At 40.7% G+C, this 25,705-nt stretch overlaps 1 protein-coding gene across 1 annotated transcript; it reads left to right on the top strand.

Annotated features, from left to right (window-relative positions):
- Window positions 1–2,508: 2,508 nt before the first annotated feature.
- On the top strand, window positions 2,509–24,673 carry LOC128644320 (metaxin-1-like). Its single transcript, XM_053696979.1, has 7 exons — window positions 2,509–2,623; window positions 2,783–2,862; window positions 9,363–9,455; window positions 9,684–9,866; window positions 12,222–12,298; window positions 17,195–17,349; window positions 24,321–24,673. The coding sequence occupies exons 1-7, from the start codon at window positions 2,524–2,526 to the stop codon at window positions 24,542–24,544; spliced, it is 912 nt and encodes a 303-aa protein (XP_053552954.1). The 5' UTR covers window positions 2,509–2,523; the 3' UTR covers window positions 24,545–24,673.
- Window positions 24,674–25,705: the final 1,032 nt, after the last annotated feature.

Below are 25,705 nucleotides of genomic sequence, written 5' to 3'. Positions count from 1 at the left end.
GCCTTATTTTGGAGGAGCAGATTGGGTTGGCACCCAAGCTCTGTTGGGGTGGGTGAGTCCCCCCTTTTCTTTCCATTCCCTGGGGGCTTGTGGTTGGGGTTTTTCTGCCCCCCCTGTCCATCAGACATGCCTGTCGCTTGGGCTGGTCCGGTGTTGGAGCAGAATCTGAGATCTGTTGCACGGCTAATTCGTCCTCTGAGCATTCAAGGTACGGTAAGCCTCTTTGAGGTTTCTCCTTTCAACACGTTAAAGTTTGTGGGAAGGACTGGCGGCTCTTAGCCTGCAACGTTATCCGCTGGTTAGTGGATTCTTAGCAATCTGAAAGATTCTATCTTCAGCTGCTTTCTACTTGCCCTGCAAGTATTTAAGTTTCAAGGTTATTTTTAGATGACTGCAGCATGCAGTGTTTTTGCTTCAGGTGTTGTTCGTCAGACCTATCTGAGCTTGCTGCACGAGGTTTCGTTTCTGAATATTTCGGTATTCTGAGCTACCTTTTTGCGACTTGAAGACCGTCGTCTTCAGTTGCTTTTTAGAGTGCGGTTGCACTGTGTTAGGGGAAGTTCCTCTCTCTCTGTTTCAGACTCCCGGCCTTATCCCGTGGTTTCTGTATTTCTGGGGGCCTGGGTGTTGCCTTCCCTTGTTTCTATGAGACTGGTTGGGTCTCTGTTAGCCTGACCCAGTTTCTCTGATTTTTTTGCTCTGTGTTTTTATTTAGGACTCGTCGTGCCCTTTTTAGTTTTTTTTTTTTTTTTTTTTTTTTCTAGAGTTCCTTATGCTAGCTGGACAGCTAGCTCAGCATACTATTGCACTGTGGCTACTCTTCACTGTAGCAATCCGAGGGTTGCAAGTTCAATCCCCGGCGAGGTCAACTCAGCCTTTTCTCCTTTCAAGGTCGATAAGATGAGCAGCGCCTTGAGTCCCTTAAGGGGGAGATTAGCCGCGCTTTACAAGTACAATCATGTTTTCTCCGTGTCTTTTCTTCTTTGTGGAAGAATACGGTAGCTTGTTCCCTTTCTTTAGTATGGGGCGTGTTGTTTGGAGACAGACTGCCGGCCGACAGTGTCTCCTGGAGGCTGTTGACTCAGTCAAGTCTAGTTCCTGCGGTCTCTAGCAAGGCTTGTGGACTATATGCGGGTCAGTGTCAGTGGGCTTTTTCCTTTTTCTCAAAATTGTTCTCTGCTTGGACGAAGCAGGATTTTGTTGGGTAGGGGTTTTCAGGCCTATTGCCCTCAGAATGGGGGCCGCCTCTTGTACCCTCCCGTTTTTGCATTTAGTGTCCTCTATATCTTGGATATTGTTTTCCCAAAAGTAATGAATGCAGCTGTGGACTCTTTCCATTTATGAAGAAAAGCTTAAATTATACTTACCTGATAATTTTCTTTTCTTCAGAGTCCACAGCTCCCCGGCCGTATTTTTTCTGTGTGGCGTCTGTGTATTTTTGTTCTTCTGGCACCTTTTCACCCTGATATTTCTTCTACTGTTCCCTGTTCTCTCTGCAGAATAACAGGGGGATGAGGGAAGTGGGAGGAGTATTTAAGCCTTTGGCTGGGGTGTCTTTGCCTTCTCCTGGTGGCCAGGTTCTGAATTCCCAAAAGTAATGAATGTAGCTGTGGACTCTTTCCATCTGAAGAAAATTAAAATTATCAGGTAAGCATAATTTAAGTTTTTAAACAACATTCCAATTTACTTTTATTACTTACTTGCTTGCTTCATTCTTTGGGTATAATTTGTTGAAGAATTGGCATTCACATGTGAAGCTACTGAGCCTATTTAGACATGCTTTTCAACAAAGGATAAGAGAGAATGAAGCAAATTAGATAATATAAGTAAATTGGAAAGTTGTTTAAAATGACACACTCTTTCTAAATCATAAAAGAAAAAGAAATCTGGGTTTCATGTCTCTTTAAGCCAATGGTGGTTTAAATCTGAAATAATTTTGGATGCAAAATATTGGTTTGGCGTTGTTGACCTCCCTTTTTAATTCTATACAGATTGAACAGCATGTACATCTTCCTCTCTTGTTCCTAGTGCCAAGGCGTCTCTTATACGTTCTGCTAATCCTGTGTGGTTACATATCTCACGCTATACAATCCAGGAAGTAATCTGTCCCACATTCAGAACTGGTTTCTCAGATGTTGGCTTTGATATACAGTGCACTCATTTTTACCTACTCTATTACAGAGGGAATAAAATCAGAGGGTGTACATTATATAAGTCACTCCACAAGCCACAAAACCACAGGAGCTGCCCCTTCTAGTCACACACAGAGCAGGAAACCCATAAAAACCCCTACTAGTAAATCTCTGTGGCTGCTACGTTGGCAGCCTAATACTTCTCTTCTACTGTTTAATCACTAACAAGAACTTTCATTCCATCCACCCAGTGATGACTTCATTAGCCACAGAAAATAAACCTCAATAGACTCCTGCTCAGATTTCCAAGGCTACAGTTTTACAGGATTACAGGACTCCCTCATCTGGTGTCCCCTAACAACCTTCATAAAATTGTTACTTTACAATCCATATGACCTCAGATGTTTCTGCCTTTTTTCAGACCTATGCAAAGTTCTCTGGAGCTCCCCTGAAAGTGCATAAGATATCAAACCCCTGGAGAAGTCCATCAGGTAATAAAAGCACTGGTTAGTATTTGTCAGCTGCAGGTTATGTTATCAGAAGTGACAACTATTCATGCTAGACACAAACTTTATGGTCCTACCTTATCTCTATAAAACAATAGAACATGTTTAAGACACATTCTCATACACCCATCTTGCATGTCACAGGTTATCTTCCAGCACTAAAGACACAAGACGATGGAGTTGTGTTCCAAACCAACAGAATTATTACTCACCTCAGGAAGCAGGTGAGAATAATGCAGAAGCTGTTCTGCAATAACACGTTTTCTCCAACATAGGTGTGTCCGGTCCACGGCGTCATCCTTACTTGTGGGATATTCTCTTCCCCAACAGGAAATGGCAAAGAGCCCAGCAAAGCTGGTCACATGATCCCTCCTAGGCTCCGCCTACCCCAGTCATTCTCTTTGCCGTTGTACAGGCAACATCTCCACGGAGATGGCTTAGAGTTTTTTAGTGTTTAACTGTAGTTTTTCATTATTCAATCAAGAGTTTGTTATTTTCAAATAGTGCTGGTACGTACTATTTACTCAGAAACAGAAAAGAGATGAAGAATTCTGTTTGTATGAGGAAAATGATTTTAGCAACCGTAACTAAAATCCATGGCTGTTCCACACAGGACTGTTGAGAGCATTAACTTCAGTTGGGGGAACAGTTTGCAGTCCTTGCTGCTTGAGGTATGACACATTCTAACAAGACGATGTAATGCTGGAAGCTGTCATTTTCCCTATGGGATCCGGTAAGCCATGTTTATTACGATTGTAAATAAGGGCTTCACAAGGGCTTATTTAGACTGTAGACATTTTTTGGGCTAAATCGATTGATATTAACACTTATTTAGCCTTGAGGAATCATTTATTCTGGGTATTTTGATATAATAATATCGGCAGGCACTGTTTTAGACACCTTATTCTTTAGGGGCTTTCCCAAAGCATAGGCAGAGTCTCATTTTCGCGCCGGTGTTGCGCACTTGTTTTTGAGAGGCATGGCATGCAGTCGCATGTGAGAGGAGCTCTGATACTTATAAAAGACTTCTGAAGGCATCATTTGGTATCGTATTCCCCTTGGGTTTGGTTGGGTCTCAGCAAAGCAGATACCAGGGACTGTAAAGAGGTTAAAGCTTAAAACGGCTCCGGTTCCGTTATTTTAAGGGTTAAAGCTTCCAAAATTGGTGTGCAATATTTTCAAGGCTTTAAGACACTGTGGTGAAAGTTTGGTGAATTTTGAACAATTCCTTCATGTTTTTTCGCAATTGCAGTAATAAAGTGTGTTCAGTTTAAAATTTAAAGTGACAGTAACGGTTTTATTTCAAAACGTTTTTTGTACTTTCTTATCAAGTTTATGCCTGTTTAACATGTCTGAACTACCAGATAGACTGTGTTCTGAATGTGGGGAAGCCAGAATTCCTATTCATTTAAATAAATGTGATTTATGTGATAATGACAATGATGCCCAAGATGATTCCTCAAGTGAGGGGAGTAAGCATGGTACTGCATCATTCCCTCCTTCGTCTACACGAGTCTTGCCCACTCAGGAGGCCCCTAGTACATCTAGCGCGCCAATACTCCTTACTATGCAACAATTAACGGCTGTAATGGATAATTCTGTCAAAAACATTTTAGCCAAAATGAACCCTTGTCAGCGTAAGCGTGGATGCTCTGTTTTAGTTACTGAAGAGCATGACGACGCTGATATTAATATCTCTGAAGGGCCCCTAACCCAATCTGAGGGGGCCAGGGAGGTTTTGTCTGAGGGAGAAATTACTGATTTAGGGAATATTTCTCAGCAGGCTGAATCTGATGTGATTACTTTTAAATTTAAATTGGAACATCTCCGCATTTTGCTTAAGGAGGTATTATCCACTCTGGATGATTGTGAAAATTTGGTCATCCCAGAGAAACTATGTAAAATGGACAAGTTCCTAGAGGTGCCGGGGCTCCCAGAAGCTTTTCCTATACCCAAGCGGGTGGCGGACATTGTTAATAAAGAATGGGAAAGGCCCGGTATTCCTTTCGTCCCTCCCCCCATATTTAAAAAATTGTTTCCTATGGTCGACCCCAGAAAGGACTTATGGCAGTCAGTCCCCAAGGTCGAGGGAGCGGTTTCTACTTTAAACAAACGCACCACTATTCCCATAGAGGATAGTTGTGCTTTCAAAGATCCTATGGATAAAAAATTAGAAGGTTTGCTTAAAAAGATGTTTGTTCAGCAGGGTTACCTTCTACAACCCATTTCATGCATTGTCCCTGTCACTACAGCAGCATATTTCTGGTTTGATGAACTGATTAAGGTGCTCGATAGTGACTCTCCTCCTTATGAGGAGATTATGGACAGAGTCAATCTAGACGCCTCTTTGCAATTGGCTAAGTTAGCGGCTAAGAATTCTGGGTTTGCTATTGTGGCGCGCAGAGCGCTTTGGTTGAAATCTTGGTCGGCTGATGCGTCTTCCAAGAACAAGCTACTAAACATTCCTTTCAAGGGGAAAACGCTGTTTGGTCCTGACTTGAAAGAGATTATCTCTGATATCACTGGGGGTAAGGGCCATGCCCTTCCTCAGGATCGGCCTTTCAAGGCAAAAAATAGACCTAATTTTCGTCCCTTTCGTAAAAACGGACCAGCCCAAGGTGCTACGTCCTCTAAGCAAGAAGGTAATACTTCTCAGGCCAAGCCAGCTTGGAGACCAATGCAAGGCTGGAACAAGGGAAAGCAGGCAAAGAAACCTGCCACTGCTACCAAGACAGCATGAAATATCGGCCCCCGATCCGGGACCGGATCTGGTGGGGGGCAGACTCTCTCTCTTCGCTCAGGCTTGGGCAAGAGATGTTCTGGATCCCTGGGCGCTAGAAATAGTCTCCCAGGGTTATCTTCTGGAATTCAAGGGACTTCCCCCAAGGGGAAGGTTCCACAGGTCTCAGTTGTCTTCAGACCACATAAAAAGACAGGCGTTCTTACATTGCGTAGAAGACCTGTTAAAAATGGGAGTGATTCATCCTGTTCCATTGAGAGAACAAGGGATGGGGTTCTACTCCAATCTGTTCATAGTTCCCAAAAAAGAGGGAACATTCAGACCAATCCTAGATCTCAAGATCTTAAACAAATTTCTCAAGGTCCCATCTTTCAAGATGGAAACCATTCGAACTATTCTTCCTTCCATCCAGGAAGGTCAATTCATGACCACGGTGGATTTAAAGGATGCGTATCTACATATTCCTATCCACAAGGAACATCATCGGTTCCTAAGGTTTGCATTCCTGGACAAACATTTCCAGTTCGTGGCGCTTCCTTTCGGATTAGCCACTGCTCCAAGGATTTTCACAAAGGTACTAGGGTCCCTTCTAGCTGTGCTAAGACCAAGGGGCATTGCAGTAGTACCTTACCTGGACGACATTCTGATTCAAGCGTCGTCCCTCCCTCGAGCAAAGGCTCACACGGACATCGTCCTGGCCTTTCTCAGATCGCACGGCTGGAAAGTGAACGTGGAAAAGAGTTCTCTATCCCCGTCAACAAGGGTTCCCTTCTTGGGAACAATTATAGACTCCTCAGAAATGAGGATTTTTCTAACAGAGGCCAGAAAGACAAAGCTTCTGGACTCTTGTCGAATACTTCATTCCGTCCCTCTTCCTTCCGTAGCTCAGTGCATGGAAGTGATCGGGTTGATGGTAGCGGCAATGGACATAGTTCCTTTTGCGCGCATTCATCTAAGACCATTACAACTGTGCATGCTCAGTCAGTGGAATGGGGACTATACAGACTTGTCTCCAAAGATACAAGTAAATCAGAGGACCAGAGACTCACTCCGTTGGTGGCTGTCCCTGGACAACCTGTCACGAGGGATGACATTCCACAGACCAGAGTGGGTCATTGTCACGACCGCCGCCAGTCTGATGGGCTGGGGCGCGGTCTGGGGATCCCTGAAAGCTCAGGGTCTTTGGTCTCGGGAAGAATCTCTTCTACCGATAAATATTCTGGAACTGAGAGCGATATTCAATGCTCTCAAGGCTTGGCCTCAGCTAGCGAGGACCAAGTTCATACGGTTTCAATCAGACAACATGACGACTGTTGCGTACATCAACCATCAGGGGGGAACAAGGAGTTCCCTAGCGATGGAAGAAGTGACCAAGATCATTCTATGGGCGGAGTCTCACTCCTGCCACCTGTCTGCTATCCACATCCCGGGAGTGGAAAATTGGGAAGCGGATTTTCTGAGTCGTCAGACATTGCATCCGGGGGAGTGGGAACTCCATCCGGAAATCTTTGCCCAAGTCACTCAACTTTGGGGCATTCCAGACATGGATCTGATGGCCTCTCGTCAGAACTTCAAAGTTCCTTGCTACGGGTCCAGATCCAGGGATCCCAAGGCGGCTCTAGTGGATGCACTAGTAGCACCTTGGACCTTCAAACTAGCTTATGTGTTCCCGCCGTTTCCTCTCATCCCCAGGCTGGTAGCCAGGATCAATCAGGAGAGGGCGTCGGTGATCTTGATAGCTCCTGCGTGGCCACGCAGGACTTGGTATGCAGATCTGGTGAATATGTCATCGGCTCCACCTTGGAAGCTACCTTTGAGACGAGACCTTCTTGTTCAGGGTCCGTTCGAACATCCGAATCTGGTTTCACTCCAGCTGACTGCTTGGAGATTGAACGCTTGATTTTATCGAAGCGAGGTTTCTCAGATTCTGTTATCGATACTCTTGTTCAGGCCAGAAAGCCTGTAACTAGAAAGATTTACCACAAAATTTGGAAAAAATATATCTGTTGGTGTGAATCTAAAGGATTCCCTTGGGACAAGGTTAAGATTCCTAGGATTCTATCCTTCCTTCAAGAAGGATTGGAAAAAGGATTATCGGCAAGTTCCCTGAAGGGACAGATTTCTGCCTTGTCGGTGTTACTTCACAAAAAACTGGCAGCTGTGCCAGATGTTCAAGCCTTTGTTCAGGCTCTGGTTAGAATCAAGCCTGTTTACAAACCTTTGACTCCTCCTTGGAGTCTCAATTTAGTTCTTTCAGTTCTTCAGGGGGTTCCGTTTGAACCCTTACATTCCGTTGATATTAAGTTATTATCTTGGAAAGTTTTGTTTTTAGTTGCAATTTCTTCTGCTAGAAGAGTTTCAGAATTATCTGCTCTGCAGTGTTCTCCTCCTTATCTGGTGTTCCATGCAGATAAGGTGGTTTTACGTACTAAACCTGGTTTTCTTCCAAAAGTTGTTTCTAACAAAAACATTAACCAGGAGATTATCGTACCTTCTCTGTGTCCGAAACCAGTTTCAAAGAAGGAACGCTTGTTGCACAATTTGGATGTTGTTCGCGCTCTAAAATTCTATTTAGATGCTACAAAGGATTTTAGACAAACATCTTCCCTGTTTGTTGTTTATTCAGGTCAAAAAGCAACTTCTACCTCTCTCTCTTTTTGGATTAAAAGCATCATCAGATTGGCTTACGAGACTGCCGGACGGCAGCCTCCCGAAAGAATCACGGCTCATTCCACTAGGGCTGTGGCTTCCACATGGGCCTTCAAGAACGAGGCTTCTGTTGATCAGATATGTAGGGCAGCGACTTGGTCTTCACTGCACACTTTTACCAAATTTTACAAGTTTGATACTTTTGCTTCTTCTGAGGCTATTTTTGGGAGAAAGGTTTTGCAAGCCGTGGTGCCTTCCATTTAGGTGACCTGATTTGCTCCCTCCCTTCATCCGTGTCCTAAAGCTTTGGTATTGGTTCCCACAAGTAAGGATGACGCCGTGGACCGGACACACCTATGTTGGAGAAAACAGAATTTATGTTTACCTGATAAATTTCTTTCTCCAACGGTGTGTCCGGTCCACGGCCCGCCCTGGTTTTTTAATCAGGTCTGATAATTTATTTTCTTTAACTACAGTCACCACGGTACCATATGGTTTCTCCTATGCTATTATTCCTCCTTAACGTCGGTCGAATGACTGGGGTAGGCGGAGCCTAGGAGGGATCATGTGACCAGCTTTGCTGGGCTCTTTGCCATTTCCTGTTGGGGAAGAGAATATCCCACAAGTAAGGATGACGCCGTGGACCGGACACACCGTTGGAGAAAGAAATTTATCAGGTAAACATAAATTCTGTTTTTCTGGTGGTTTTGAGGAAGCTTTTCATGCACCATCCTTTAACAAAATACCAAACTGCCCTCTCTGTACAGCATACTCACAAAATTAGTGTGCATATCTTCTCCATCCAGATCTTCTTTAAGACCATCAGACAATAACTTTACAATATACACTGATAAAGCTTTCTGATCTGAACCTTTTGTATAAAAATTTACTTGTTCTCATCTATATCTACTTTTTCGATTAGTTTGGTTATTTCAGACTGCCTGGTGTGAAATTTAAATAGATTTAATATTTAGTTAGCCACACAGTAAGAGAAGACTCTTGTTCCTTCTGCCAATTCCTATCAGTGGAAACACAAGGTTCCCGTAACCAAACCATGATTTCCTAGCCTGTCTGCAAACGTCCATGGAAAAGCAAACTGAGTTATGTCTAGACAAAGGACACACACAATCTTAGTATCCCATAAAGTAGAGCAAAGATGAAGCGGCACAGTCTTCCTGTGCTGCCCCCACTGTATTGCTATAATTTGTTTAATAGTGGTTTTGCAAATATTTATGTATGTTGTTCACAGTAACCTTAGCATCTGTTGAAATTTTATGACGTTACTGTTTTTATCTTCTACTTGTAAAACACGTTACATTTTAATTTTCTCTTCAGAAATACAATGCAGACTATGACCTCTCAGCCAAACAAGGAGCTGACACTTTGGCATTCATGTCCCTGATGGAGGAGAAACTTTTACCGGCACTAGTAGGTTGTATAAATATATACAGAAGGCAAAATAACCCACACAAACACAGCACACTTGTAGATGCCGTTGAGGTTCTTACACTTTTTATAGACAACAATGATGTATTCCTTCATATATATTTATATCTATATTCACATGCAATTATATGTCAACAAACAAACCTCACACATTGCTTCATACATAATAGTCCCTGGGGATTTTTTCCTCTATCCTCTTTCTATTAACAGATTCACAGTTTTTGGATTGATGCAAAGAATTATGTGGAGTATACACGGAAGTGGTATGCAGAAGCAATTCCTTTCCCCCTCAACTTCTTCATTCCCAACCAAATGCACAAGAGACACCTGGAACGACTGCAGCTGATTCGTGGAGAGGGGTGGCGGGAGGATGATGAGATCCTGGAAAAACAGGTGGGTTATTGACCAGTGGCAAGAGCATTTGCACCCCCAAAATGATCTTGAAACATTGGAAATGGAACATATATCAAGAGAATAGGATGAGCTGTAACTTTACATCATTTCATATTCCGTGACCAACATTTACTTATTTATAACTCAAATGTGTTGGGAATGTTTGGTGAGGGACCTAGAACACCTTTTCTGCTCTTTTGAACTTTTTATGTTAGGGCCTTTCAAGGCAGTTAGTATCTTTTTAATTTCAGACTAATATGTGATGTCATAATAAATTGCTAAACATCTAAAGGACTTACCAAGTGTCAACATAGTTCAGGAGATATAGTATCCCTTATGTTGAAGTTCACAAGCAGTAAAGGTATTTTTAATATGGTTAGATTTTTATTGATAGTTATCCTATAGCTTACAAACTGCAGCTTAAAAACCAGTAGCATTGGCGGTGCTCAAGGATATTAATACTCAGTATCTCACAAACATAACAAACAAACCTTTGTGGATAAACTTGAGATAGACAAAATGTCACAATGAAGGCATAGTGATGCATATTTTGACTAAATTCTATCTATAAAATGTGTTTGTTGTATCACATTTTCCAATATTTAAATAATGCTAAACATACCTGTGCATGCCCCAGATGCAGCAGCCATTGAGTGACAGAATTGTTTCTGCAGGGTGATCTATGACTATGTAGCTATTACATAGACAATTATAGGAGGGCAGTACTGGATATGTTATTTTTTTTATTGTGTAATATTTGCAGAATATTAAATACATTTAAGAAGTGTCTGTCAAAAAAATGCTGTGGTTTTTCATTCCATGTGCCTTTAACCCCTTAATGACCACAATATACCCTGTATGTCACTGGTCGTTAAGGGTTTTTTCAGGACATAATAGCACAAGTCTAGCAAGAACACGTTATTAATGCCCTCCCTCCAGCAGGTTTGTGGAATAAAGCAGTCTCAACACTGGTGGCATGACCGCACTTTAAAACAATCAAGTCCCAAAAAAAGCCAGTGACATACAGGGTACGTCGCTGGTCCTTAAGGGGTTAATACTCTTAGCTGGCTGATACTGTAATGAACACAGTAAAGACCTATTTAAAAGGGACTAAAGATGGGATGTAGTTAAAGGGACATTCCAGACAAAATTGGAATCCACATGGATGCATTTCAGTTTTGAATAGAAGTGTTTTTGTAACATAAAAGGTTATAGCAGTTTCAAATGTGTATTTAAAGGGATGTGCAACCCAAATTTTTTCTTTCATAATTCAGATAGAGCATGTCATTTTTTATTTTTTTTTATAATAATTTTTATTGGTTTTCAATACAGTGTTAACACATTAGAATTTGACAGATTGTTTAGCAAAAAACGCATAGAGTGTTTACATCTCTCATCCCTCTATAACAAAAAGCTCCTTTATTATTATGCAGTTGATACTTCCATTGAGTTCGTATCAGAGCATGTAATTTTAAGCAACTTTCTAATTTACTCCTATTATCCATTTTTCTTCATTCTCTTGGTATCTATATTTGAAAAAGCAGGAATTTAAGCTTAAGAGCCGGTCCAAATGTTAGCATTTGCTGATTGGTGGCTAAATGTAGCCACCATCCAGCAAGCGCTACCCAGGGTGCTGAACCAAAAATGGGCCTGCTCCTAAGCTTTCATTTCTGCTTTTTCAAATAAAAATACCACGAGAACAAAGAACAATTTATAATAGGAGTAATTTAGAAAGTTGCTTAAAAATTAATCATGAAAGTTTAATTTTGACTAGATTATCCATTTAAGTATGCACCATGCACCAGTATTTTAAACACTTGCTATAAGAGCCTAAGGTGCTTGTACCATATGGGAATGACTCAATTTTTTAATTGCTGACCTGATACAAGCCTCACTGACGCCCTGAGCAGCTGCCTTACTAAAAATGCTGGTGCACTGAGAATACCTAGCTATGCTTCACATGCACCAGCAGAGAAAAAATGTTAACACTACAACATTGATGGCTTTGCTAGAAGCATTTTTGCCATTACATGTATATTGCAAATATGTTTCTATTCAAAGACGTAAATCATCTATGTGCATTTATATTTTGACCGGAATGTCCCTTTAAGGACTCTTTGAAATATTACCAGACACTAGGTGCTATCACCACTCTGGTTATTTTTTTATTTTAACTTGATTGATACGTCGCTTTAATATATCTTTTACTATGTTCCTAACAGCATCTAACAGTGGGCCATAACTGCACTCTGGTTGATGCTGGGGGGAACTGTAATTGTTTAAAGTAGTAATTTGATTTTACGTTGATTAAGGCTACAACCTGGCAAAGCTCAATACTGTATCTTATCCCTACAGCTGTACATAGATGCACAGGAGTGTATGACCCTCCTCTCACAGAGACTGGGAACACAGAAATTCTTCTTTGGTGACTCGTAAGTACCTGGAAAATCATCTCTTCTCTGTGAGATTCCACACTGCACACAAACAGCAGCTAATTATTTAGTCAAACGCAGGATTGCAATTTCTACAGACCATTCCTGTGCGTAGACAGGCTGATGCACAAGCAATTTTCCATCCACATCAATTTAACTGTTGTTAATCTCTGTGACCTAGGGTTTGTATGCAAAAAATACAGCTCTATTATATAAAACTTATCCCACAATGAAAATCTTTATGTACTTCACCAGCAGAAATTGCAGGGAATTTCTGTATATAAAAACAAGCAAGTACGGGAAGACAAATTAATATCAGTGCAGCTATGTCCTGTAATTTGAACTTATAAGGGGAATTCATGAGTGTTCTCATTATTTGCATAAATCAGTGTTTTTCTTTAACCACTTGGCTGCCAAAGAGAGCTGTAGTGTCCTGCTATGCAAAGGTTGCACCAGTCTGTCAGAAAAAGCGTGGATTTCTCTTGTTAAGTGTATCCAGTCCACGGATCATCCATTACTTGTGGGATATTCTCCTTCCCAACAGGAAGTTGCAAGAGGATCACCCACAGCAGAGCTGCTATATAGCGCCTCCCCTCACTGCCATATCCAGTCATTCTCTTGCAACTCTCAACTAAGATGGAGGCCGTAAGAGGACTGTGGTGTTTTATACTTAGTTTATTTCTTCAATCAAAAGTTTGTTATTTTTAAATGGTACCGGAGTGTACTGTTTATCTCAGGCAGTATTTAGAAGAAGAATATGCCTGTGTTTTCTATGATCTTAGCAGAAGTAACTAAGATCCTTTGCTGTTCTCACATATTCTGAGGAGTGAGGTAACTAAAGAGAGGGAATGGTGTGCAGGTTTTCCTGCAATAAGGTATGTGCAGTTAAAATATTTTTCTAGGGATGGAATTTGCTAGAAAATGCTGCTGATACCGAAGTAATGTAAGTAAAGCCTTAAATGCAGTGATAGCGACTGGTATCAGGCTTATTACTAGAGATACATACTCTTATAAAAGTGTATTTTAAAACGTTTGCTGGCATGTTTAATCGTTTTTTACATATGTTTGGTGATAAAACTTATTGGGGCCTAGTTTTTTCCACATGGCTGGCTTGAATTTTGCCTAGAAACAGTTCCTTGAGGCTTCCCACTGTTGTAATATGAGTGGGAGGGGCCTATTTTGGCATTTTTTTGCACAGCAAAAATTACAGACACAGACATCCAGCTTCTTCCTGCATGATCCAGGACTTCTCTGAAGGGCTCAAAAGGCTTCAAAAGTCGTATTGAGGGAGGTAAAAAGCCACAGTAGAGCTTTGGCAGTTGTTGTGACTGTTTAAAAAACGTTTTTGTCATTTGTTATTCCGTTTTTGGTATTAAGGGGTTAATCATCCATTTGCAAGTGGGTGCAATGCTCTGCTAACTTATTACATACACTGTATGCCCCCAAGACAGCATGAAGGAACGGCCCCCTATCCGGAAACGGATCTAGTGGGGGGCAGACTTTCTCTCTTCGCCCAGGCGTGGGCAAGAGATGTTCAGGATCCCTAGGCGTTGGAGATCATATCTCAGGGATATCTTCTGGACTTCAAAGCTTCTCCTCCACAAGGGAGATTTCATCTTTCAAGGTTATCAGCAAACCAGATAAAGAAAGAGGCATTCCTAAGCTGTGTGCAAGACCTCCTAGTAATGGGAGTGATCCATCCAGTTCCGCGGACGGAACAAGGACAGGGATTTTATTCAAATCTGTTTGTGGTTCCCAAGAAAGAGGGAACCTTCAGACCAATCTTGGATCTAAAGATCTTAAACAAATTCCTCAGAGTTCCATCATTCAAAATGGAAACTATTCGGACCATCCTACCCATGATCCAAGCGGGTCAGTACATGACCACAGTGGACTTAAAGGATGCCTACCTTCACATACCGATTCACAAAGATCATCATCGGTTCCTAAGCTTTGCCTTTCTAGATAGGCATTACCAATTTGTAGCTCTTCCCTTCGGGTTGGCTACTGCCCCGAGAATTTTTACAAAGGTTCTGGGCTCACTTCTGGCGGTTCTAAGACCGCGAGGCATAGCGGTGGCTCTGTATCTAGACGACATCCTAATACAGGCGTCAAGCTTTCAAATTGCCAAGTCTCATACAGAGATAGTTCTGGCATTTCTGAGGTCGCATGGGTGGAAAGTGAACGTGGAAAAGAGTTCTCTATCACCACTCACAAGAGTCTCCTTCCTAGGGACTCTTATAGATTCTGTAGAGATGAAAATTTACCTGACGGAGTCCAGGTTATCAAAACTTCTAAATGCTTGCCGTGTCCTTCATTCCATTCCACGCCCGTCAGTGGCTCAGTGCATGGAAGTAATCGGCTTAATGGTAGCGGCAATGGACATAGTGCTCAGACCGCTGCAATTATGCATGCTAAGTCAGTGGAATGGGGATTACTCAGATTTGTCCCCTCTACTAAATCTGGATCAAGAGACCAGAGATTCTCTTCTCTGGTGGCTTTCTCGGGTCCATCTGTCCAAGGGTATGACCTTTCGCAGGCCAGATTGGACGATTGTAACAACAGATGCCAGCCTTCTAGGTTGGGGCGCAGTCTGGAACTCCCTGAAGGCTCAGGGATCGTGGACTCAGGAGGAGAAACTCCTCCCAATAAATATTCTGGAGTTAAGAGCAATATTCAATGCTCTTCTAGCTTGGCCTCAGTTAGCAACACTGAGGTTCATCAGATTTCAGTCGGACAACATCACGACTGTGGCTTACATCAACCATCAAGGGGGAACCAGGAGTTCCCTAGCGATGTTAGAACTCTCCAAGATAATTCGCTGGGCAGAGTCTCACTCTTGCCACCTGTCAGCGATCCACATCCCAGGCGTAGAGAACTGGGAGGCGGATTTTCTAAGTCGTCAGACTTTTCATCCGGGGGAGTGGGAACTCCATCCGGAGGTGTTTGCTCAACTGGTCCATCGTTGGGGCAAACCAGAACTGGATCTCATGGCGTCTCGCCAGAACGCTAAGCTTCCTTGTTACGGATCCAGGTCCAGGGACCCGGGAGCAACACTGATAGATGCTCTAGCAGCTCCTTGGTTGTTCAACCTGGCCTATGTGTTTCCACCGTTTCCTCTGCTCCCTCGACTGATTGCCAAAATCAAACAGGAGAGAGCATCAGTGATTCTGATAGCGCCTGCGTGGCCACGCAGGACCTGGTATGCAGACCTAGTGGACATGTCATCTCTTCCACCATGGACTCTGCCTCTGAGGCAGGACCTTCTAATACAAGGTCCTTTCAATCATCCAAATCTAATTTCTCTTAGACTGACTGCATGGAGATTGAACGCTTGATTCTATCAAGGCGTGGCTTCTCCGAGTCAGTCATTGATACCTTAATACAGGCTCGGAAGCCTGTCACCAGGAAAATCTACCATAAGATATGGCGTAAATATCTTTATTGGTGTGAATCCAAGAGTTACTCATGGAGTAAGGTTAGGATTCCTAGGATATTGTCCTTTCTCCAAGAGGGTTTGGACAAAGGCTTATCAGCTAGTTCTTTAAAAGGACAGATCTCTGCTCTGTCTATTCTTTTGCACAAGCGTCTGGCAGAAGTTCCAGACGTCCAGGCATTTTGTCAGGCTTTGGTTAGGATTAAGCCTGTGTTTAAAACTGTTGCTCCCCCGTGGAGCTTAAACTTGGTTCTTAAAGTTCTTCAGGGAGTTCCGTTTGAACCCCTTCATTCCATTGATATTAAACTTTTATCTTGGAAAGTTCTGTTTTTGATGGCTATTTCCTCGGCTTGAAGAGTCTCTGAGTTATCTGCCTTACATTGTGATTCTCCTTATCTGATTTTTCATTCAGACAAGGTAGTTCTGCGTACCAAACCTGGGTTTTTACCTAACAGGAATATCAATCAAGAGATTGTTGTTCCATCATTGTGTCCTAATCCTTCTTCAAAGAAGGAACGTCTTTTGCATAATCTGGACGTAGTCCGTGCGTTGAAGTTTTACTTACAGGCTACTAAAGATTTTCGTCAAACATCTGCCCTGTTTGTCGTTTACTCTGGACAGAGGAGAAGTCAAAAAGCTTCGACAACCTCTCTCTCCTTTTGGCTTCGGAGCATAATACGCTTAGCCTATGAGACTGCTGGACAGCAGCCCCCTGAAAGGATTACAGCTCATTCTACTAGAGCTGTGGCTTCCACCTGGGCCTTTAAAAATGAGGCCTCTGTTGAACAGATTTGCAAGGCTGCGACTTGGTCTTCGCTTCACACCTTTTCAAAATATTACAAATTTGACACTTTTGCTTCTTTGGAGGCCTTTTTTCGGAGACAGGTTCTACAGGCAGTGGTTCCTTCCGTTTAAGTTCCTGCCTTGTCCCTCCCATCATCCGTGTACTTTAGCTTTGGTATTGGTATCCCACAAGTAATGGATGATCCGTGGACTGGATACACTTAACAAGAGAAAACATAATTTATGCTTACCTGATAAATTTATTTCTCTTGTAGTGTATCCAGTCCACGGCCCGCCCTGTCCTTTTAAGGCAGGTCTAAATTTTAATTAAACCACAGTCACCACTGCACCCTATGATTTCTCCTTTCTCGTCTTGTTTCGGTCGAATGACTGGATATGGCAGTGAGGGGAGGAGCTATATAGCAGCTCTGCTGTGGGTGATCCTCTTGCAACTTCCTGTTGGGAAGGAGAATATCCCACAAGTAATGGATGATCCGTGGACTGGATACACTACAAGAGAAATAAATTTATCAGGTAAGCATAAATTATGTTTTTGTTGGGTTTTGCATTTCAATATTTTATTAATAATTCACTTGAGCTTTCTTGTTGTATTTGCATCGATTCAATCACTTTTTATAAAACTATGTGATAGTGAGACCATGTGTATTTCATTGCAGCCCTGCCTCATTGGATGCCTATGTCTTCAGCTATTTAGCCCCTATAATGAACACCAAACTGCCGAGCAATAAGTTACAACAACACTTGAGAACTCTAAACAACCTGTGCCAATACTGCACCTCAATTCTCAGCATCTACTTTGATTGTAATGGAGGTAAGTAGGGCTGCAACTAACGATTATTTTCATAATCGATTAATCGGCCGATTATTTTTTCGATTAATCGACTAATCGGATAAAAAGAGAATCAATAATAGTTTTCTATGTTTTAAATAAAATCCACATAATGAGTGTTACAAATATAAACTTCAGACTAAAACTTTATATTAACAAAACTGTTTCTTCAATTTTTAAGCAGCAGAACACAGTTTTATAATTAAACAAAACCACAAACTGCTTGAAAAGAGGTAGAACTAGAAAGAGTTAGACTATCCCTGTTAATAACATTCTGTTATTCACTCTTTCAGAAACTTAGCATTGAAATGCAAAAATCTCAACATGTCCACATGCTTCTGGCTAAGGCTGGTTCTCTGTTTGCAGCTATATTTCCTGCAGCAGAGAAAAGGCTGTTGAGGTGTATAAGTAGGGTTTTGCCAATTTCACCAAAGTGGGATATTTATCTTTGTTAGCTCTTCACCAATGCTAAGTGTTTTCTACCTTGGCAAGGGGCCTCTCAATAAAGTAACCCTTGACTTCATTCTAACATAAAAATATCTTGAATATCTATATGCAATGGTAAATAACCAGCTATAAGGTTAGGGGAAATATCTAGTCCGCTCTAAAAATAACGGATATATACTTTTAAAGGTTGAATCTGGTACATATTATCACAATTTATTACAAATATAAAAAAACAATAAAAAACAAAATCAAAAGCGTTAAGGACTGTATATCAATAACAGGACAAAGCCTTACACATTTATTTATACAGTACATATAATCAGCAATAGCAAGCAATACGCTAATAATCGTGCAAACAGATAATAGTGCACATCAATTTAAATAACTCCCATCAATCTAGGGGCAAGGTGTAAACAACAAGCTTGGCACTATATCATGCAAAGCATAGTTCCAAATCACCAGATTTAATATAAACAATCCAAATGATGACTATTATATCTGGGTTGTACATAAGCTAGGGGTAGTTGTAAACGTATACTGTCCTGAAAAAGTGAAAAGTAGACGTCTGTAGACGTCCTTTAGGCTAAGGATATAACCATAAAACACAATACCATATGCAGGAGTTAATTGGAGTGAAGCAGCTGGTGCTGTACACAGACCAACTAATTGCAAAACAACTAATCGATTAATCGATTATGAGATTCGTTGACAACTATTTTCATAATCGATTATTATCGATTATGACGATTAGTTGTTGCAGCTCTAGAGGTAAGAATATAGCTAGCTTGATATGTTCTGTTTAGACTCTATTGTCTGTTCCCATTATGAACGAGAGCCTTCAATCTGCCTAACATTTCTGCCTCCTACTTTCTATTCTTTTTATGTGTAAGAATGGATCGTTCTATTCAGTGTACCATGTTTGTCTTTTTTGTCTCCAAGTGATGCAATATGTGGTTTCTGCTCCCATAACCTCCAGCACATCCTCCTTTTTTTGACTCGCAGTCACTTACACTCGTTTATTGAATTAGAATGTAATGTCAGTAACAAGCCCAATACTCTCACCTTCCTCTGCCTAATTCTGTGAGGAAGAATGTAGCACCTGTGTTTGCACAAGATGCCCAGCCTCTTCCTGCCATCCACCTTCTCTCTGCTTGATATCCATTTGGTGAATATGAACACAATGCTTTATAGCATTTCCAGTACATCTCCCCTCGCTCTGCTTAAAGGGCCATGATACCCAAATGTTGAAGCTCTTGAAAGTAATGCAGCATAGCTGTAAAAAGCTGACTAGAAAATATCACCTGAACATTTCTATGTAAAAAGGGAATATATTTTCCTCAATGTCCTAAGTATTCACACCCCACTGTACAATCAGAATACTTGTCCCAGCACTTGCGAGGGAGTGTGCATTTTTCCTATTCTTAAAGGGACATGACACCCACACTTTTTCTTTCATGATTTAGAAAGAGAATGCAATTTTAAACATCTTTCTAATTTACTTATATTATATAATTTGTTTTATTCTCTTGATATTCTTTGCTGAAAAGCATATCTAGAAATGCTCAGAGCTGCTGATTGGTTGCTGCACATAGAACCCTCGTGTGATTGGCTCACAATGTGCATTTCTTTTTCTTCAACTAAGGATATCTAAAAAAAATTTAGCAAAATAAATAATAGAAGTAAATTGTAATGTTGTTTAAATTTCTATTCTCTATCTGAATCATGAAAGAAAGATTTTGGGTTTAGTGGCCCTTTAAGGACGTTTACTGTTAAATCTCATGAGATCACAGGAAAGCATTGCACAAACTCAGTACTGCTGATTGACTATTGTGGGGGGGGGGGGGTTTCCCCAACTTTACATAAGCTCTAACTGTTCAGGGCACTTTCTCTGGTGAGCTGAAGAAATTTTGAGGTAAAATATCTTCCCTTTTTACATAGAGATGCTCAGGTGATATTTTCATGTCAGCTTTTTACAGTTATACTGCATCAGTTTCAAGTGATTTAGCATATGAGTATTATGTCCCTTTAACATCCATTATATGAATAGGAATGTAGCGCCTGTAACATGCCCAGTTCATTCCCCCTGGATCTACTTGCTATTCATTCTGTAAATAAGAATGTGGTGCCTGTAACATGCCCAGTACATACAACCCATCTTATTGTGCTTGACATCCATTATTTGAATAGGAATGCAGTGCCTGTAACATGCCCAGTACAACCCATCTTATTGTGCTTGACATCCATTATGTGAATAGGAATGCAGTGCCTGTAACATGCCCAGTACATACAACCCATCTTATTGTGCTTGACATCCATTATGTGAATAGGAATGCAGTGCCTGTAACATGCCCAGTACAACCCATCTTATTGTGCTTGACATCCATTATGTGAATAGGAATGCAGTGCCTGTAACATGCCCAGTACATACAACCCATCTTATTGTGCTTGACATCCATTATGTGAATAGGAATGCAGTGCCTGTAACATGCCCAGTACATACAGCCCATCTTATTGTGCTTGACATACATTATGTGAATAGGAATGCAGTGCCTGTAACATGCCCAGTACATACAGCCCATCTTATTGTGCTTGACATCAAATTATGTGAATAGGAATGCAGTGCCTGTAACATGCCCAGTACATACAACCCATCTTATTGAGCTTGACATCCATTATGTGAATAGGAATGCAGTGCCTGTAACATGCCCAGTACATACAACCCATCTTATTGTGCTTGACTTCCATTATGTGAATAGGAATGCAGTGCCTGTAACATGCTCAGTACAACCCATCTTATTGTGCTTGACATCCATTATGTGAATAAGAATGTGGTGCCTGTAACATGCCCAGTACATACAACCCATCTTATTGTGCTTGACATCCATCATGTGAATAGGAATGCAGTGCCTTTAACATGCCCAGTACAACCCATCTTATTGTGCTTGACATCCATTATGTGAATAGGAATGCAGTGCCTGTAACATGCCCAGTACATACAGCCCATCTTATTGTGCTTGACATCCATTATGTGAATAGGAATGCAGTGCCTGTAACATGCCCAGTACAACCCATCTTATTGTGCTTGACATCCATTATGTGAATAGGAATGCAGTGCTTGTAACATGCTCAGTACATACAGCCCATCTTATTGTGCTTGACATCCATTATGTGAATAGGAATGCAGTGCCTGTAACATGCCCAGTACATACAGCTCATCTTATTGTGCTTGACATCCATTATGTGAATAGGAATGCAGTGCCTGTAACATGCCCAGTACATACAACCCATCTTATTGAGCTTGACATCCATTATGTGAATAGGAATGCAGTGCCTGTAACATGCCCAGTACAGCCCATCTTATTGTGCTTGACATCCATTATGTGAATAGGAATGCAGTTCCTGTAACATGCCCAGTACATACAGCCCATCTTATTGTGCTTGACATCTATTATGTGAATAGGAATGCAGTGCCTGTAACATGCCCAGTACAAACCATCTTATTGTGCTTGACATCCATTATGTGAATAGGAATGCAGTGCTTGTAACATGCTCAGTACATACAGCCCATCTTATTGTGCTTGACATCCATTATGTGAATAGGAATGCAGTGCCTGTAACATGCCCAGTACATACAGCCCATCTTACTGTGCTTGACATACATTATGTGAATAGGAATGCAGTGCCTGTAACATGCTCAGTACATACAGCCCATCTTACTGTGCTTGACATCCATTATGTGAATAGGAATGCAGTGCCTGTAACATGCCCAGTTCATACAGCCCATCTTACTGTGCTTGACATCCATTATGTGAATAGGAATGCAGTGCTTGTAACATGCCCAGTACATACAACCCATCTTATTGTGCTTGACATCCATTATGTGAATAGGAATGCAGTGCCTGTAACATGCCCAGTACATACAGCCCATCTTACTGTGCTTGACATACATTATGTGAATAAGAATGCAGTGCCTGTAACATGCCCAGTACAACCCATCTTATTGTGCTTGACATCCATTATGTGAATAGGAATGCAGTGCCTGTAACATGCTCAGTACATACAGCCCATCTTATTGTGCTTGACATCCATTATGTGAATAGGAATGCAGTGCCTGTAACATGCCCAGTACATACAGCCCATCTTACTGTGCTTGACATCCATTATGTGAATAGGAATGCAGTGCCTGTAACATGCCCAGTACATACAACCCATCTTATTGTGCTTGACATCCATTATGTGAATAGGAATGCAGTGCTTGTAACATGCCCAGTACATACAACCCATCTTATTGTGCTTGACATCCATTATGTGAATAGGAATGCAGTGCCTGTAACGTGCTCAGTACATACAACCCATCTTACTATGCTTGACATCCATTATGTGAATAGGAATGCAGTGCCTGTAACATGCCCAGTACATACAACCCATCTTATTGTGCTTGACATCCATTATGTGAATAGGAATGCAGTGCCTGTAACATGCCCAGTACATACAACCCATCTTATTGTGCTTGACATCCATTATGTGAATAGGAATGCAGTGCCTGTAACATGCCCAGTACATACAACCCATCTTATTGTGCTTGACATCCATTATGTGAATAGGAATGCAGTGCCTGTAACATGCCCAGTACAACCCATCTTATTGTGCTTGACATCCATTATGTGAATAGGAATGCAGTGCTTGTAACATGCTCAGTACATACAGCCCATCTTATTGTGCTTGACATCCATTATGTGAATAGGAATGCAGTGCCTGTAACATGCCCAGTACAACCCATCTTATTGTGCTTGACATCCATTATGTGAATAGGAATGCAGTGCTTGTAACGTGCTCAGTACATACAGCCCATCTTACTGTGCTTGACATCCATTATGTGAATAGGAATGCAGTGCTTGTAACATGCCCAGTACATACAACCCATCTTATTGAGCTTGACATCCATTATGTGAATAGGAATGCAGTGCCTGTAACATGCCCAGTACAACCCATCTTATTGTGCTTGACATCCATTATGTGAATAGGAATGCAGTGCCTGTAACATGCCCAGTACATACAACCCATCTTATTGTGCTTGACATCCATTATGTGAATAGGAATGCAGTGCTTGTAACATGCCCAGTACATACAGCCCATCTTACTGTGCTTGACATACATTATATGAATAGGAATGCAGTGCCTGTAACATGCTCAATACACTTCTGTGCCTGCCTGATATCCATTCTCATTTTCCAAAGTCTTAGCTTTTTTTTTTTATACACTCACAATTATTTTAACACTGTTTAAAATACAAATTGAAGCTAGCAAGAAATGCGTGTTTTGTGCAGAACTTATACTCTTATATAAACTAATAGGTAAACATCTTGCAACTCTATTGGGTTATAGGGCATAACTCCAACAGCTTGTCTAGAAAATATCCGTATAATAAACCAGAAGACTACTGGTCTAGCCTTTCTGCCAGTAAATAATGCAGCCTATTTACATAGCCTGAAACGTCTTGTCCTTGATGTGCTCATTGGGTGAAACTTTGCCTGCTTCCTACTCAATATTCTTGATCTATATTTTTAATAAGAAGGAAACACGTTAAATGTAATAAATACATCCTGTCTTGCTCGGCTTGTTAACATGAAAACGATAGAGCATGCGGCTTTAAACAACTTTTCATTTTACTTCTATTATCAAATTTGCTTTGTTCTTTTGGTATCCTTTGCTGAAGGAGCAACAATGCACTACTGGAAGCTAACTGAACACATCAGGTGAGCCAGCGACGAGAGGCATATATGTACCAGTCAGCAGCTAGCCTCCCAGTAGTGCATTGAATAGTGCTCCTGTACCTACCTAGGTATGCTTTTCAACAAAGGATACAGTAGGAACAAAGAAAATTAGACAATCAAAGAAAATTGGAAAGTTGCTTAAAATTGCATGCTCAATCTGAATAGTAAAAGTTTAATTTGGTCTTTACTGTCACTTTAAGGGGGGTTAAGGCTGTGACCTGTTTTTGTAACAAGTCTTAAATCTTGAAAACAGAAGACAGAGATTTCAAGCTTCTCCGTAAACATACATTTACTATAATGCGTATATTATATGCATCTGAATAAAAGGACAGGTCCCCTTTCTTTCTGCAACTAAAGAGGGGATTTTAAATGTATTTCATTATTTTTTTTTAAATCTTTGTGCCGACATTTTGTTAGTTTCATAAAAAAAAAAACTAACTTGCTCAATATCTGTGCTTTTATACGCATTATAGATTTTATTTTATGCCCTTTTAAGAAGTTTCTTTATATAGGCTGTTTCAAACAACTAAGATCTTCCTGTTACTTTCCTTGCGCTTTTGTGGTCATAAAAATACTTGTCAGCTATTATTGCAGTACCTAATTTATTTCTGCAAAGATATGATTTTAATAAGATTTGGTCTTGGTGCATGGGATGATTTAAGTAATTCTATATTTATATACTATATATCTGCTCATTGACCCTTTTTATTTATAAAACAAATTCCCTCCCAGATGGACTTCCTCGTGTTTTACCAAGGACGCCAACAGCAGAGGCTCAGGAATCCGAGGACGAGCCTCACAAAAGGCGCAACCAGATTCTCTCGGTATTAGTGGGACTAGTGGCCATGATTGGATATGCAATGCTCAGTGGAATAGTGTCCATCCAACGGGTGGAAAATGGTAATGCTCTGAACCAAGGCAATGCAATGGAAGATAATGAAGACGAAGATGAATGAGATAATATATATATTTTTTAATATTTGCTCCTTTTGAACACTTTGCATTCCTTTACAAAAGAGATGGGACATCTGCTGCCTAACCTATGAATAGTTTTTTTTTATGCATTAAAACACATATGGTTTGTGTGCTGTGCGTCTGCTCTTTATTGCTATCAACAAAAAGGCTCCATAAAAATCGCATGCTGAGGTCTTTTGCAGGATGCCCTCCCATCTCAACAGTCAAAGAATGTGTGCAAAGCTTTCAGTCCATGATCTGTTTGCATCTAATGTCCACACCACCTGGGTATCCCCATTATATAAAGGGAAGAGCTCACAAAAAAAGGTTTGCATATTTATCCTGAATTTTTTTTTTTTTTTTAAAGGGACATAAAGCCCTAAAATTTTCTTTCATTATTCCGATAGAACATACAGTTTTAAACAACTTTCCAATTTACTTAGAATGATTATCACTTTTTCTTTGTATCTTGTTATCCTTTGGTGAAAAGCACACATTTGAGGTCAGGAGCATGCACGTGTCTGCAGCACTATATAGCAGCAGTTTTGCAACAATGTTATACATTAGCAAGAGCACTAGATGGCAGCACTATTTCCTGTCATGTAGTGCTTCAGGCATGTGCACGCTACCTACCTGGTTATCTCAACAAAGAATATCATGAGAACTAAGTAAATTTGATAATAGAAGTATATTGGAAACTTTTTTAAAATTGTATTCTCTGTCTGAATAATTAAAGAAAAATTTTAGGTTGCATTTCCCTTTAATCAAGTGTTTAGTACTGTCTGTTTTCTGTGCGTAAATGTGTGTGTAATTTTAACTTTAAAGTTTTTTTATTTTTTTTGTAGATATCAGCAAAAAAATAATAATGAACCTATGAAAAAAATCTGTATGTAAAATAAACTTTCATACAATAACATCATAGTCTAAGATAGAGCATAAAACTGGTGTATAGTATCACACAAAATTCTACAGATAATCTCTAATAATTTCCCTTTCCTGGAAAAGGGGGGTCGGCAGCTTTTTAATTATGAATTTAAATCTCTTACAGCAGCAAAGTTTATCCAAATATAAACAATGAATATTGTGAAATTTAGAATATGTAATCAGCCTATCTCCCATGTGCATAGAATGTATAGCAACTGTATAACAATCGTTTTCCTTAA

Source organism: Bombina bombina, unplaced genomic scaffold (assembly GCF_027579735.1).
Source record: "Bombina bombina isolate aBomBom1 unplaced genomic scaffold, aBomBom1.pri scaffold_864, whole genome shotgun sequence".
Classification (NCBI taxonomy): domain Eukaryota; kingdom Metazoa; phylum Chordata; class Amphibia; order Anura; family Bombinatoridae; genus Bombina; species Bombina bombina.
Note: the sequence above shows the minus strand (reverse complement) of the source record. Positions and strands in the feature narration are given on the sequence as shown.

Coding starts and splice junctions, on each gene's coding strand:
- LOC128644320 (XM_053696979.1), top strand. CDS start 2,524: ATGACCTCAGATGTTTCTGCCTTTTTTCAGACCTATGCAAAGTTCTCT. Junction 2,863..9,362: donor TTACTCACCTCAGGAAGCAG/GTGAGAATAATG, acceptor TTTTCTCTTCAG/AAATACAATGCAGACTATGA. Junction 12,299..17,194: donor AAATTCTTCTTTGGTGACTC/GTAAGTACCTGG, acceptor ATTTCATTGCAG/CCCTGCCTCATTGGATGCCT.